Source organism: Alternaria burnsii, assembly GCF_013036055.1.
Source record: "Alternaria burnsii strain CBS107.38 chromosome Unknown 753, whole genome shotgun sequence".
Lineage (NCBI taxonomy): Eukaryota > Fungi > Ascomycota > Dothideomycetes > Pleosporales > Pleosporaceae > Alternaria > Alternaria burnsii.
In genome coordinates, this window is record NW_024066118.1 from 836,865 (window position 1) to 853,014 (window position 16,150).

Sequence of the window (16,150 nt, forward strand, 5' to 3'; positions counted from 1 at the left end):
TACGAACAAGGGAATCTTTCTCTCGACGAATTGGTCGCTTCTCCGGTGCTAGTGATGGGCTGTGCCACGCGTGACGTACCATGCTTATTGAATACTCATCATGAGTCTGGCGCGACGCGCCGACGGGTTATACCGCATTCCATCCCTGGGCTCGGTTTCGGTCTCGCAGTGCCACGATAACCATGACGCAGAGGGATGAGATACTTGCGAAACCTTGAAAACACCATGCATTACTTGGCTATTGTGTCTGGCCCTGGAGGAAGACTTGCCAAGGTCTCAGTGTTGGGAGTGGAGATGCCTCCGTCTTAAATCCGACAGCGCGGTCAGCCGTCGATCACCAAGACAGCTGATTCGAGTTGCCAAGACCGAGACATTAGGAACAGAACGTCGGCGTCGACTTGAAGAGATTATGATTAGGACGGAAGAAGGTGTTCGGCTGAGTTCATCAGCATAGCTGAGTAGGCTTCCCTTGCCTGTAGATGCTACAGGCACATCGTAGATAAAGGTATACTTGCCCGGCCTACCTGTCCTGGAAACCTGACATTGCGCCTGAACCCCCGATATTTTTCCGATAGATGGTATGCATTCGATCATCGCTTTCCGCGTACACTCCCGGTAGGACGCCATCCGACCCGAAAGCCACAACCAAGGAATCTCTCACCCCGCAAAAGCTTGGTAACGGTTGACTCGGGATCATACGACTGGGTTCAAATTGCTCAAGACCATTGGATCGGTGCAGGCACTGTGACGAGGGTTGACGAGAAGCATGGTAGCGTCATAAGAGACTCACTAGTTTTCGATACGGTGAACGTGAGGGTGCTGGCATACGGAAGTACCGCGGAGCTCTTGTATAAATAATGCATACGATCGAAGAGCGTTTTGTGAACCGCCTTGACACGATGCCACATGGGCTGATGACGACGATAGGTGACTATCCTATAGCCCAGTTCTTAAGTGAAGCGTACCGGTTCTTTCCTTGATCGATCGACTTTGAGATCGAACACATCCGGTCGCTGATACCCACCTACGACATCGTGATATTGTTTTCCCTCAATGCAGTCGTCCAGGTTCATGTCGGCATACAATATACCTTCTTGATCTTGTAAAGCGTGCATGTACTCTTGTTCCGCGTCCCGGTAGGTAAAGCTACGCAACGGAGCGCCAGTGGGATCCAGGAAGAAGGTCGCAGCTCGGGGCATAGCGCGTAAAGTGTCGGCCACGACATCCGGCTGGCTTGCCCCGTCGATGATAGTCTTGATAGCGTCTTCAGCGAGATGGCCAGAGCACGCTACACCAAAACACTTCGCTTCGAAGCAATGTGCTGCGGCGCGGGTCTTGTTCGCCGCTAGATTGTCGTAATTCGTCCCACGCGCAACGCTTGGACTAGATTGCTCATTACTATCGTCGGTGGATTGCGCGGTGTGTGAAGTTCTTGTCGGCCAAATTGCGGGCCAGGTCGAAATATGTACCTAACTACGTAAGGCTCGAGCGCGATGGACAGAAGGAGAATCACGCACCTGCTCAGCCTGCGCAATCAACGAGTACCTTGCAAGCGCATTAGTGTTCTCGCCACAAATCAATGTGCCGATGCGACCGAATTGCGTGTCAGCCACACGCAGCCCATGGCCGTCACCGCTACTCCACGTAAGCTTCTCGAAGAAGGTAGGGACCAGCTTGCGATGGTGGACGAGGACTTCTCCTTCCTTCCCAATGAGGATGTTCGAGTTGTATAGGCAGCCGTTACTGTGCCGGGATCGTTCGCTGAAGCCGATGCTCACAAGGACGTTATTCGATCGTGCCGCTTCACGTACCGCCTCCATTTCATCACCATCAGCATAGATAGACTCCTGTACCATGCGCTGGAACAGTGTATGGTTTTCCGTGGGCGCACGTAGAGCACTCCATATCGGAAAAGCAGAGATGTAGGTCTCGGGAAACACTACAAGGTTGGCCTTATTGGATCCCGCTTGCTTGATAAGTGATATGGCTTTATCGGTTGTTCGGCGTGCATTGAGAAAGATCGGCGATACATGGCATGCTGCCACGCGCAGAACGTTAGCCATGATGGACGGCTGGTCGTGGTCGCGAGCGAAATAAGAGTATAGTGTTCTTGACTGAGCGCCTGACCCCGCGTCTTCGGCGACTCCCCCGCACCTCTTGGAGCCTTATACCCTGTCGACATTGCCGTCGTAAAGCTCTTCAGCTTTGCACTAGTGGATACGCCAATTCCTCTGATTAATCAATAACTTAAGCATTGCTGCGCCTTGAAGTATACATCGAGGCCGGCGCTACCGAGGTACCATTGAGTGCCACTGCATGGAAGGGCGTCAGGCATGACTATGACAATAGCGTCGTATAGAACTCCCATTAAACACCCTGATAGCCTATAACAGTGCCAAGCCGAGTAAAATTAAGATACTTAACCGTTTAGCATGAGCTGTCAAATTCTTCTCGTGGATATCTGGGTAGTCGTCGCGTCACTAGTCGGCTCTTTGCCACTGCCTCTTGACGCAATCTCCCCTGTATTGAACTCATCAGAGGAGCGGGCTCCAGCTCCTGGATATGTGCATGCCCTCCTGTTCAGGCTACGTCAATACGGTCTTCCGCAGAAAGTGATAACGGGAGGCGGAGATCCGCCATATTCGCATTCTTTGGTGTTCCTTCCCTTGCGGACGCTGCCGTGTCGACACCGGTCCTTCCGACTAGTCGTATGAATTAGCTCCGGCACTCAACGGTGGCTTGTGGATTCGTGGTCGGTGTCGACAGAGAACAAATATCGGACACAACCTTGGAATGGCGTCGCGACCGTTACGCGCTACAGCACTAGCGCGTTCGCGTCACCCACCTGTCAACTGGTTTCAAACTGTTTGGGCCACTGTTCCATCCTTCATCGTTCCTTGTCATCACGACCACCCCACTCGTGCATGTAGTCGCACGAAAATTTGACTGAACAGCAATCTAGAGCACTGTGCGACCGCAACGATATGCAAAAGTTTGTATCGTAGCGCACTAGAGTCCATGTGTGCCCTCGGAGGTGCGATCCGATGGGGTAGGACCTTCCTTCAAATTTCAATACAGATAAATCGCTAAGATACCAAGACAACGAGTATTGTTTAGGAAGTCCAATATGCACATTGCTCGTTCTAGTCCGTTATTGTGTGATCCCTCTCCGGCGATAACGCGTTCGCCTGTTACAATCATGCCGAGTAACAGCAGAGCCGCCAACGACATCAACACGCGTACCAAAGAACGTAGTGGAGGCGCAGCGGAATGATGTTTTGCTGGCTTTGTCATCGAGCCCATAGAGCGGAATCCGTTTCACACAAGCCGGTGGGATAAGTGACGTTCCAGGTCCGGCAATGTGCCGAGCTACCTAGGAATCCCACGGCTGTGACCGAAAGCCACCTTCCACGTTTCGGTCTTGTCCCGGTACCTCAATTTCAGGAACTGTGCAGCCATTACCAATGTCCTGACCAATCAAGCTACCACAACAACACCGATGGATTCGAAATTCCGCGGTGGGTCACCCGCGTGCCTGGACTGACAATCCTGACATGAACCACATCGGCCCGATGCAGTTACTGTGCCCAGTGCGTGCAATTCATGCTAAACAACAACCTGGTCGCAACCGCCTCTGGAGCTCTTGGCAACGCAGCAGGAGATAACCGTGCTCCACTCTGGACGTCTTGACAGGCTTGTTTATCAGATGAAGGGCCTTCACGGCCCTACTCCGATGACGCAAATGGTTTCGAAACCCAGTTTGGCAAGCAACGCCATGTGCGCTCTGGTTTTGCACAGATGGTGTACAGGCAAGGATTGGATGGCATGCAGGATTTTATCCCCAGAGTGGTTACATGCAAACTAGGCGCAGTCTTGCCCAGGTGCTGCTCCAATGTATGCCAGGCTTGTTGACGAAGTATAAGAGTCTTGGGAGCGTCCGCCCGACTATCATTCACCCACAGTCGATCTTTTCTCCTCTCAGATACTATACCAGTAGTCGCTCAAAATGCGTTACTCACTCCTCGCTTTCGCTACTTGCGCTCTCGCAGCCCGGCCTTTCCTGAACGAACCAGACACTGGTATCGATGACCAGTTGGCTGGGTTCGTCGCCAATGGTACGCTGCCTCCTCTCAGCTCCCTGGTTGGTCTGCCAGACTTCCAGTGGGTTGGTCGTCAACACATGAACACCTCAGCCTACACATACTACCGCAACGGAGCGGCTGGCGAATGGTCGTACCGCAACAACCTAGAAGTCTTCTCCCGGTACCGATTGAGACCACGCGTCCTACGTGACATTACCAACATCGAGGCTTCCATGCCCACGACCATCCTTGGCCACAACTTTTCAGCGCCGTTCTTCATCTCACCGTGTGCGCGTGGCGGATACGCCAACGAGGATGGCGAGCTCGGTCTCGTCAAGGGTGCTGGCGAGGGTAACATCCTCTACATGACCTCGCTCTACTCGTCAAAGAGCCTAGAGGATATCTACGCTGCTCGTCCCAACGGTTCAGAGCAAGTCCTGTTCCAACAAGTCTACCTTGATGGTGACATGAACGACACACAAGTTCTCTTCAAGAGGATCGAGAGCCTTGGTGCGAAGGCTATTGTCCTAACCGTCGACTCGCCTGGTGACGGTGTCAGGCACCGTGCTGCACGTTACGGTGTCGGTTCCGCAGACGTCAACCTGAGCCTTCTGACCTGGGATCTGTTCCAGCAGCTTTCCAACATGACCTCCCTGCCTATCATCCCCAAGGGTATCCAGACTGTTGAAGACGCCCGCGAGGCCGTCAAGCAGGGCGCAAAGGCCATCTTTCTCTCCAACCACGGCGGCCGCCAAACCGACACTTCGCCATCATCTCTTGAAGTTGCTCTGGAGATCTACAACGAAGACCCCGAGATTTTCCAGCAGATCGAGGTTTACGCCGACGGCGGTATCCGCTATGGAACTGATGTTCTCAAGCTCCTTTCTTTGGGTGTCAAGGCTGTCGGTCTGGGAAGGCCCTTCATGTACGCCAACATCTACGGTGCTGAGGGTGTCGCAAGGGCGACCGAGATGCTCAAGTACGAGCTCATCAACGACGCGGCCAACATCGGTGTAGCAGACCTGAAGAAGATTGGGCCTGAGCTGGTTAACTGGAAGACTCCTGCTGTCAGCTTCAGCGTTTAAACGGCGGTGATTGCCGTCTCTTGCTGCGCAAGAACTCAGATACCCATTTCCTTTCATTGCATTACATGTACATACTTTTCATCCACAATTTATCAAGAATTTCCTGCAACCTCAAGTATGCCGTTTGCGATCTGCTGTCTAATCTTGCGTTTCTGAAGCTGTCAAGATCTAGAACGATCGCCTAATATGAATCGTGTGGGGCGTACTGGTTGAAATTGATCTCTTCATCGAATGACACGTCGGCAGGGTGAACGTGGCTTACGGTTGCTTTGCGGTTTGGAGACACCGTTCCTGACGCGTAGAATTACTCTTAGTAAAAAAACGCGCTAGCCACTACAGTGCCCGTGCGTCAGTTGAGCACCAACGCCAGTTGAGCACCCCCACCAGCTCAACAACAAAACTTCAACGCGTCATAACTCAACCAATATAGATCCAATTCAAGAAGCGATTGCAGAAATCAAATCGCGAGAACCAGGAGATAATTTCTCGTACCAAGCAATCGCGAAAAAGTATAGTGTAGCACGGATGACGTTAATAAGACGACACCGCGGCGAAACTAAGGCCTATAGCGTACGCCACCTCTCCCTCCATCCACAACACGAAAAAGAGCTTCTACGATACGTTAATACGCTTACTAAACGACGTTTGCCACCTTCAAGGGAGATGATACAACGCTTTGCTACAGACTTAGCTAGAAAAGAGGTTTCAGAAACCTAGGTTACCCAGTTTCTCCAGCGTCATCCCAACTCTCTTATCTCAGCGTACAGCAAGAGGTTAAGCAAACTTCGTTGCAACGCTAATTCAGAAGCCAAGTACAGCTTGTACTTCAAGCTTTTAATTGAAAAGATAGAGGAGTACGACGTCCAGCCGTCCCATATATTCAATATAGACGAAAAGGGGTTTCAACTTAGAAAGATTGGCAGAACAAAGCGTATCTTCTCCAAGGCACGTTATATAAAAAAGGGGGTACGCCAACCGCTTAAGGATGGCTCAAGTAAGTAGATTACTGTTATAGCTTGTATTTATTCGGATAGGAGCGTTTTAAGTCCTTCTCTCATCTTCAAGGCAGCCAACGGAGCTATACAAACCAGCTAGGTTGATGCTGTACAAGCAGGAAACCACTCAGTCTTTACTACGTCGTCGCCCTCCGGCTGGAGCAACAACGATATCGGATTACATTAGCTCAAGGAGGTGTTCGAAAGAGAAACCCGGCGGCATGCTTCAACTAGGTATCAATTACTACTCCTTGACGGCCATAGATCTCATGTTACAATGGACTTTATCAATTATTGTCACGATCACAAGATCCTGTTAGCTGTATACCCGCCTCACGCTACCCATACGCTTCAACCACTTAATATAGTAATATTCAAACCTTTAGCAAACGCTTACTCAAAAGAGCTAACCCAATACCTTCAAAACTGCCAAGGATTACTCAATATAACCAAAGGAGACTTCTTCCCGCTCTTCTAGAGGTCCTAGGTCAAGGTTTTCAAACCTCTCCTTATCAAGAGGTCCTTTAAAGCAACTAGTATACACCCACCCAACCCAGCAGTTGTACTCAACAAGTTTGCCAAAGAGGGGTCAGATTCAGAAGCCAGTTCAAGCTCTGTACTCTCCGCTAAAGATTAGCTCAAGCTAAAGTCAATTATACGTCGGGAGGTAAGGGATCAAAGCAGTAAAGGGGTCAAGAAGCTTCAACGAAGTTTACACCACCTTACAGCTCAAAATACACTCCTCCACAGCAAACTCCAAGGCCTCAGGCAGTCCCTAGCCATCAAGAAGAGGCGGGAAACCAAATCCTATACCCTACAGCTTAAGGATCATCCTAAGTATCATAGTGGAGCTATTTAGTAGTCACCAACAAGCGTCAAACGAGTTCAGGATAACAAGATACAACAACAACAACAAGCCGAGCTTAAAAAGCTTCAAAAAGCCGAGCAAGCCAAGACAAGTAAAGCGGCTCGCGATTATAAGGCAAAGCTCAAAGCTGCGAGGCGTATAGAGCGGGAGAAGAGTTAGAAGAAGACCAGAAAGCGGAAGGCCGCAGAGAAAGCCAAAAAGAAGCATCATAGAAGCCTCCGCGACGCTGCCAAAGCTATACAATTACCCAAATCGGGTAAGCGTAAAGCTTCAAAAGCTCACAAGCCAGCTACAAAGCGTCAAAAGCGTAGTAGTGTTGCTACAACTGTAGTAGGAGCCGCACGGGTTGCACCAGCTGCTCCGCCGCGTAGTCGACAAGACCGCCCCATAACGCCATCTAAAAAAATATCTAAATAAGCCAAAAGTTTCGTAGGCCTATATATAGTATAAATCTACTTTTGCGCAATTTTATCACGATTTGTGGTAGCTCTACAACCTCATTTTATTGACTATATTGAGTTGTTGGGGGTGCTCAACTGGCGTTGGTGCTCAACTGACGCACGGGCACTGTAGCGCGACACGCTCCTTCCCGCGGTGCGGTCTTCCGGCTTCTGGCATCTCTGCAACCCACAACGTCATTGATCTATATCATGTCCAACAGGCTGAGAGCGCAGAGCTGCCTCCAACAATTCTCAGTAGTTCACATTACAACAAGAACGTGTTCAGACTTCCTAGCGTCGTCGTAACTGTGACCCCCTCATCCGATACCTTATCGCACGCCTTATCAGCAACGTATAGGGCGCATAACGATGACCATGACGATGCGATGCCTCTTCAGCCCTCTTGTTGGCGATGCCACGCTCGATCGAGCTATCTTTAGGTAATCAAATCTTCGACGCTAGACATTGAAAGGCAGGTGTATGTCGGAAGCAACAACATCGTACACTAACGATTTTCTTCGTGCATCACGTATGCCTTCAACAACGAAGGTCCTACCTCAAGACTGTTCCCTTATCAATCCTGATTGAGCAAAGTTGCTGCCATATCGTGTGTTGAACATCGACCATCCATTCGACTCGGGCGAGTCGCAATTAGACAAACCAAGCCATGGTGCATGCGACCAAGGACCAGGAGCCACAAGCGACGGCTAGTCCTCTGACCCAAGGCGCCGCTATCGATGACCAAGTGCACAGCTCTGTCGGATCCCATGGCAACGATGTAGTCATCAGCTACCGTGGTGGTATCATCGAGAACACGCACGATGTACACGCCGCCGTTGTTGACGCATCTGGCAAGCTCATTTACACCGTCGGCAACCATCAGAGGATGACACTAGCACGATCTTCTACCAAACCAATTCAGACACTCGCCATTCTGGAAACCGGGGCTGCAGAACGATTCAACTACGACGATGCCGATGTAGCACTCATGTGTGCTTCACACAGTAGCGAACCGCGACACGTTGAACGAGCACGTGCGATGCTGGAAAAGACTGGAGAAAAGGAAGAGATTCTTACATGCGGCGGACACCCAGCTCAGAACCCTGTGGTCAATCGTGCATGGATCAAGAAAGACTATACGCCAACTGCCCTCGACAACAACTGCTCTGGGAAACATGTTGGCATGGTAGCAGGCGCTCTATCTCTGGGCGCTTCGGCTCACGACTACTATTTTCCCAGACATCCAATGCAGCAACGCGTATATCGAGCCGTAGAAGACCTGAGCGGGCTTGGAGAAAACGAAGTGCTTTGGACTGTGGATGGATGTAACCTTCCAACCCCAGCAATGCCTCTTCCAAACTTTGCGCTCATGTTCGCGAGACTTGCTGATGCCGCTGATTGCTTCGATACCAAGACGAAACCAGTCGTTCAACGAACGCAACAGTTAGCTCGTATCCATAAATCGATGGCTGGTTACCATGGACTGGTCGCCGGTGAAGGTCGATTCGATACGGCGCTCATGGCAGCTTATGGTGGACAGATCGTGGGAAAGATTGGAGCGGACGCATGTTATGGCGTCGCTGTCCGCGCACCAAACGACGCTGACATGACTGAGGCAAGTCATGGAGCTATTGGTATTGCTGTCAAGGTTGAAGATGGTAATCTCGATGTCCTGTATGCTGCCGTTATAGAGATTCTAGAGCGACTGAAGATTGGCACAAGTGAAGTGAGACAGTCACTGGATGGTTGGCGATTTCCGAAGATTGTCAACTCTGCTGGAGCTGTCACGGGTGGTTACAAGCATTGCTTCAAGGTGCGAAACGTGGCGTAGCAGCAGCTGGCTCAGGAGTGTGTCGGCAAGGGAACGTCTTTGCAGTCTGCCCAGAAGGTGCTCGTTTTCACATGCCTTGAGTCCAATAGAGCAACCCGACAGGCTTTCGCAGTTATGTATCGCACAAACAAGCTCTTCATGCCCACGGACGCAATTGGAGGCTACTTTTAGGTAGGTGAAGTCTATTTCTATTGAGCTTTGTTTGGTTAGTCTATACGTACATAAGAATTCCTCTATTCCCCTGACCTGACTCTAGAAACCTGCAACCATTACAAACCGAGATGAGCATGGATAAAACCCTTCAATTCCTTGTCGTGGAGCTAATCGGCACGCCCCTGAACCATCCCAGGAGCTGTTCTGTAAAAGGTACCATGGGGTGAAGGATTTCATCCACACCCATGTCCGGCAAGCCACTCCAGCTAGTCATTTTCGAAAGTATGGAGGCCACGTCTCTGGAGAAACTGGCGATGGTGAAATCAAGCTCCTTGACAGCAGGCCTTTTGAACCATGACACAATTTCCTGGTGCTTTCTCTGCCGAAGCAACCGTGCCTTCCTCTTAATGGGCAGTGGTAAACTTGAGAACTCGGCTTCTATCGCATCTTCATTTCCCTCAAGATCAGTAATCTCGCGGAACTCGACAAGTGCTTTGACGCATCCCAGCCATCTATCTAAAGCGATCCTGTGCTTTTCATAGGAGTCTCCAAGCTTTCTACGGAGGCCCTGAACATCATTGATGGCTATGGTGTCAATGAGTCCGATAGTCCGCTTGATAGCCGCAAGGTTGTGACATCCAGGGTTGTGCGGCAATAAAAGATCGTCGAGTTCTATGCCCATAGCATTTCGGTCATGGTCTAGCTGAGCCATCAATAAGTTCGTGTTTGCGTCAGCACTGCTTTGAACCGACCGTTCACTACGAGTTCCCGTTCTTGTGCGGGGCGGAGTTGTGCGGGATTCAGTTGTCAATCGCGTGGTCTCCCTAGCCAATCCTTTCTTTCTACCCTGTGCAGGACGTGGCACTGTTTTTCTCTTGTCTAGCGGTTGACTTCGTGTTCGGTTGGTCATCTTGATTGGCTCAGTATGCTGAGGCTTTCGTGCGGGTATCACAACCGCGACAGCAGTCCGCATCTTGTGCCGACTTTCCGGAATACACTGTGGATCATGAGTCTTTTTCGGTTTCTTTGACTGTAGTTTACGAGCAGTGTCAAGTTGTACAGCAGGCTTGGATCTTCTCCGACGTTTGGCTGGGTCGTCAAAGACCAACGCATTGAGCTCATCGGAACCTGGGGAACCATACGACGAAGCCAAGACGGTATTGCGAGTACGCTTAGCCGGTTTCACACGGATTGCCTCCATAACGCTAGAAAAATCTGTTGACGACTTCACAACTTCTTTCTGGGAAGTCTTTCCTTCACGAAGATTATCTTCGGCCTTCCGACAGGCGCGCTGGACGGTCCATGCAGACACTAGCAGCCTTATTCTGCAACCAACAACGTTAACATCTATAAACGATAATGACTTAGATTAACATACTTGCGTTCATCACTTGGATGTTCGTAGATCAGGTGCCTCAGATACTTGTCCTCTGCGACCTGAGCATGCCCCTTGATTTTGGAAGGTGCGGTTGTTGTGTCGAGAGAAAGAACGAAGGGTACCTCTCTTCCGTTGTTCCAGATCTCCGGACCATAGCTGACGAGACAGTCTCTTGCGATTTCGTCCAGGCAGATGTCCCGTCGTCTCAGTGCCTCGCGTATGGCTCTCCTTGAGTTATATGTCGCCGCAATCGCGTTGACCTTCTGGTTTGTCGCGTCCCACAACTTACAAAGCGCGGGTACTGACTCAAAATTCGGCTTGCCTGGTTTGTTCGGGTTCTTGAAATTCTTCTCCAGTCCCAGGCGGGACAAGTATAATCCAGCCTTGGTCGTTCCATTGGTGCACTCCTCGATCAGAGAATCACCTACCGACATCGTACAGTTGTAGCAATATCCTGTTGCTTCTAGTTTCACACGTTAGTCAGATAACGCTTTCTCCGCTTGTGCACACACTGGCAGTTACCAACAAGATACAGGAAGATTTACCTTTCGTTTCCACCGCTTCTAGTGAGGCTAAGTTGCATTGAGAACAACAAAGATCAGAAAGACAGTACAGGTACTGTACAATAAGATATTGACTGGAGTAAGTTTCAGTGTCGTGCTACAAGGCCAATGTACAAAAACGGAAGCATCTCCAACGGCTTATAAGGACATGATAAAAGCCCCAGGCTACTACGCCTTGCATGCCAAGAAGGGCCGTTAGACGTTTACACCGAGGGGTCCGGAAGAGGCACCCTGACGAGGTGGTCGGGGCATACACAAACCTTGAAGTTTCTTACCCTCTCGTCGTATGGTCCGCCTCCCCGGTCACCTCAATCATTAGCGTAAGCGGTGCTGGAATAGCAACTCTTGGGGTAAGCTTTGATCACACATCCTAGCATCAGCTAGTTTGCCTTGAATCTTGAGCTGTTTGGGTGTGGGAATTGGGTACTTAGCTGGGAGATCTAATCTTAGGGAATGTAGCCCAGCAAGGGGATTACTCGAAGTGTACTACTGTCAAGAGGTCCTCCAAACTCACTTACCGTTCGGCGATACTGGTTGAAATGACGTTCAGCTGCAAGAAGTTGGCCGTGCACTACGCACCAGACCCAGATCTGGTCTAAGAACCTCTTCCCCCTGTCACGTGGAGTCCCTGTCGTTCCTTGCACTATTTCCTATCTTCGCTTGACAAGCGGAAAATCTGCTGAAGTTCCGCTGCTCTTCATGCATGTTGGCTACGCCGCGCGGGTATATCCAGGCCGCTGCGGCATTCCCATGCCTTCGGTATGATCTCACAAGCTGTCGGAATCTGCTATATCCTGCGTAGACACGCCAGGTCGAGGAACCGTGGATGATTCTCGCACTATAGCAACAAATAGGCCACTTCGTACAAACCATTTCCAAACTGGATTAGGAAGATACGGAAGAATAGGCAGCAATCTGGGCACGGCGGACCCCCTAGCAAGAATAAAAAGCAAAAACACGGGCATTTAACATATGCAAGTCGTACCATCCTAGCGCGGCATCATGGCATGTTGAAATGAGATCGCGGATGTGACGAAAGCGGAGCCACACCTCGATCACACGCTAACTAACAATATTGCGTGATGTGACGGCCGTTACGACCACCGGTGAGACTGGAATTGCTCCTTAAGGGTGCATGTGGCTGAGACGATCACCACCAAGCTAACCGTACAAGCTCTAGATGCAACCACGCCGCAATCCTTCATACTGACCCAGCCGGCCGATCAACCAACAATATCTGACGGCTCGTTCCCTTCGGCACGTTTGCAACTCGGGTCGGCTTATGGAATAACATCCTGTTGGCGGCACACATTGCCGGTGCCGAGCAGAGATAGTGAAATCAGGGATGAGACTGCTCAATTTGGTGGCGTCGTAAGCGACCTGAGGACCCAAGACAGGAAGTTTTCGATTCGATTTCCGATGAGAATGAGGAGGTGAGCAAGCTTCATACCTCAAAGAATGCAGTGAACTCCAGTTGTGGGAGGCAATGATTGAGAAGTACGTCTACTTGTGCAGCCATGAATGTTCGTCCATCGAAGAAGATAGATAAGCTGCTGTGACGAATTGCTATTTATGAATATTCAGAAGGGTACTCTCAGACCTACTACATCATCGAGCATACTATGAGGAAGCTGTCTGATCGCCATTCGATGCGTCTTTCTAGTCAAACAGAGATGACCAATATCGCGAACACAAACATCGCGAATCCGAATATTGCGAACCCAACTATTGTGAGTTCAACGCACAGATGGGCAAGCGAAAGTGGTCGTTCGGAAGTTTCGTCTTTGCTGCCAGCTTGCGCCAGGCTAGTTGCGTTGGTTGTTTTCAGGGCAGGCTTCAGCTCCATCTTCTTATATGCGCGGAAGATAATCCAGCAATAGACCAACATTTTGATTCTGTGAACGATATGTCAGCGGATGAAGCTTCTGGCTCGTCAATTACTAACAGCTTGCGGTCGTGCTTATTTACGTATTCGAGGTGATTGGGATAATTGCCGTCCTTCGTGTCGATGGAAGTCACGAACGGCGTCCCGTCGCGACCATTAGTCCAGATATCAGGGCCCCATTCCTTTAGACACGCCTCTATGTCCTCATCTTTGAAGCCTGAGGGCGAGTTTGCTGTCTTTCGATCGTTGTCAGCGAGTAAATCTGAAGTCCTTGCTAATTCTCCACTTACCGTTTCTTTGAAATCTATATGTGATTTGTACTTGACCGCGATCTGGTCCACAACAGCTTGAGTAGCGTTGTGGAAGTTTCCAACTATGCCCAGGAACTTCGGGCGACCGCGATTCGTATCTGGTCTGGTTGGGCTTTCCCTAAAACCCAAACGGTTAGTGTAGGAAAACGCTCGAGCTTCGGGTGTGGTGGAATCAAGCAGTTGGCGCTCGAATTCCGATTTCGGACCGGTGTGCACCTCGGTTGGAGTTTGAGGAGATCTTTGATTTATAAAATGTAGTTACTGTCTAACAGCGATGTTTAACAAGTGTATAGAGTGTAGGCCTATTCAGTGTTTGAAAAGGTTAATAGGGTCCCACTGAGTCGCCGTAGCGACGCTGCTATTCTGTTCAGGCCCAGAGTCTTCCCGATGTTGCGATCTGTCCACCTTCTGCGATGTTTCAACCAACCGAGTGTTTTGTCTTTACCGAACTTTCATTTGTAAGACATTTTAGACATTTAGATCATGAGGCGCACAAGGAAGACAATCCTTACAGGGGCCAGAAGGCCAAAGTCGGGTGCAACTTAGAAACAACGACTTTCTTCGTAAGTGGCAGCATCGTACACGCAGAGGTCCTTATCGGCATGTCTCAGATGAACAAAAGAAGCCTCCAGATTGCACCATGGCAACAAGCCCGATGTCTCGGTAAGACACCACCAGCATGGTCCAGCTCATACTAGTCCTCGCCTGTTCGGAAACACTGGCGCTGTATCTTGCTGCCAAAGTAAGTTCCCATATAGTGGCGCAGCGCCAGTCTCGGATACGTGCATTATTACTCTTCTCTCCGCTTGTCGGTTTTGCGATGCGACGATAGGAAGAGGATGCGTGGAAAGCTGTGGAGACTGGCGATGATAAGCACAAACGCGTGATGTCATGAACAGCCCCCCAGATCTAGTGGAGGCTTTGACTAGGTAGAGTTTGGAGGTCTTCGCAATGTATTCAAATCAGACTTGTTAACAAGAGTACTGTGAGTGCCCTTGAACTGAATCCTCCAAGTTAAACAAACTACCTTGAACGTCTGACTTCCCGTCAACGTCCACACACGAAAAACAAAGGAAACATAGACTTTTAGACACTCTCAATCGCTCACCTTGCTCTGAAACATTCCATCTCTATACCATGGACTCAACCAGATCGCCCTCCTCTTGTTTGACTTTAACTCTTTTCTGCTTCGTGGTGACCTCGGTATCCCTCTCCTCGGCATTGTCCTCGGAGTTGAAGCGTGCGTTAATTCCAGCCATATCGCCAGACATGTGCCTGGATCGCTTCCGAACACTTGCCGCTGGGATATCGAGCAACGGCGAGCCTTGGATCACCTTGTCTGGAATGCCCGGTGGCTTCAGATCGCCGTCGACAGGGTCAGGCTCGTAGTGTTTTGGGGGCGTGCGGCGCTCGAACTTGATGCGGTCGATGCCGATAGAATCTTCCTGTTTCCATACCAACCGTACGGGATAGGTGTCGACGTTACTGCCGATAGGGTAGCCTCTAGGGTCGATGACTCGTTCGTTCGTGTAAGGTGAGGGCGTGACCGGGATTGCACCACTCAGCGAGATCTTAGCGCTATCCTCAACCTCCTTTGCGTACGCTTGTTCGGCTTCTTTCTTCACCCGCCGTTGAGAAGTCTTTTCTCCACGCGACGAGGCTGCACCACAAAACTCGTACCCTCCAGTCTTTCCACCACGTAATGGCCCTTTGGCATATTTGGTACAGGCAGTGTCTAAATAAGCCGGCCGGCCCCTGTTAGGCCTGCTCGCCTTGATATTGCCGAGATTGTCAAAGTCGTATGGCCAAAACGTCTTCAATTCCTTCTCGTCGTAGAACCTTGAGCTGTAGATGGCATAACATGCTCGGTCGTCTAGGTACACATACTTGGGCGGCTCTCTTCTGCCTCGGAAGATTGGACTTGGAACGTCTCCAGCGAACAACTTCCAGGTTGGATGGCCTCTGACAGTCGTCTTGGAACGATCAATGAAGCTTTTGGTTGAATCACCATCACCATGGCCATTCGCCCAGAGCACTCGCATTCTCTTCCCATCTGAGATCATTGTGGGTGAGCTACCAGGTACAGTAGCTACCAGATCTCCAGCTTTGATAGCCATGTTGGTGCTCGGAGGTTGACTTGAAGAAAGGGATAATGCTGGTGCGTGGGCTTTTACGCATCTACACTCCTTGACTTACCGATTCTTACCCCAGAGATGACATGCACAGTCGGAGGAAAGCGAAGCAGAGGAAATGAACATCCGTGAGTAGACTTGATAGACTGGATGGAGAACTGATGAAAAGGAGTTGACGGATGGAAGGAGATAGCAGAGTGGGACAAAGGAAGAGTAGTGTAGTGAGACAGCCTGACTAAATAGACTACAAGGTGCCATACCGATAGCGGGGATGAGAGTCGGTGGCCACGTGGACGTGAGGAGTACCCCATACCCACTGCCACGAGGCTGGAGAAGGATAGCAATACGTATCGATTGAGCAAATACACCCTAAAGGTATACACCTACAAAACCCTGCAAGAATTATTCTATGATCCATAGTATATAC

The 16,150-nt window shown here is 50.2% G+C and overlaps 4 protein-coding genes across 4 annotated transcripts; 2 read left to right on the top strand and 2 right to left on the bottom strand.

The window, feature by feature from the left end:
- Window positions 1–950: 950 nt before the first annotated feature.
- GT037_008381 (nitrilase) lies at window positions 951–2,063 on the bottom strand (the record flags this gene model as incomplete). The annotated part of the gene is made up of 2 exons (XM_038933428.1): window positions 951–1,469; window positions 1,518–2,063. The coding sequence occupies 2 exons, from the start codon at window positions 2,061–2,063 to the stop codon at window positions 951–953; spliced, it is 1,065 nt and encodes a 354-aa protein (XP_038784093.1).
- Window positions 2,064–4,006: 1,943 nt separating this feature from the next.
- Window positions 4,007–5,167, top strand: GT037_008382 (fmn-dependent alpha-hydroxy acid dehydrogenase; the record flags this gene model as incomplete). The annotated part of the gene is made up of 1 exon (XM_038933429.1): window positions 4,007–5,167. One exon carries the CDS (start codon window positions 4,007–4,009, stop codon window positions 5,165–5,167), a length of 1,161 nt encoding a protein of 386 aa, XP_038784094.1.
- Window positions 5,168–8,137: 2,970 nt separating this feature from the next.
- Window positions 8,138–9,301, top strand: GT037_008383 (uncharacterized protein; the record flags this gene model as incomplete). Its single annotated transcript, XM_038933430.1, has 1 exon — window positions 8,138–9,301. The coding sequence occupies one exon, from the start codon at window positions 8,138–8,140 to the stop codon at window positions 9,299–9,301; it is 1,164 nt and encodes a 387-aa protein (XP_038784095.1).
- Window positions 9,302–9,602: 301 nt separating this feature from the next.
- On the bottom strand, window positions 9,603–15,708 carry GT037_008384 (uncharacterized protein; the record flags this gene model as incomplete). Its single annotated transcript, XM_038933431.1, has 7 exons — window positions 9,603–10,779; window positions 10,833–11,295; window positions 11,910–12,007; window positions 13,141–13,290; window positions 13,341–13,516; window positions 13,571–13,612; window positions 14,728–15,708. 7 exons carry the CDS (start codon window positions 15,706–15,708, stop codon window positions 9,603–9,605), a joined length of 3,087 nt encoding a protein of 1,028 aa, XP_038784096.1.
- Between the last annotated feature and the right edge of the window lie 442 nt (window positions 15,709–16,150).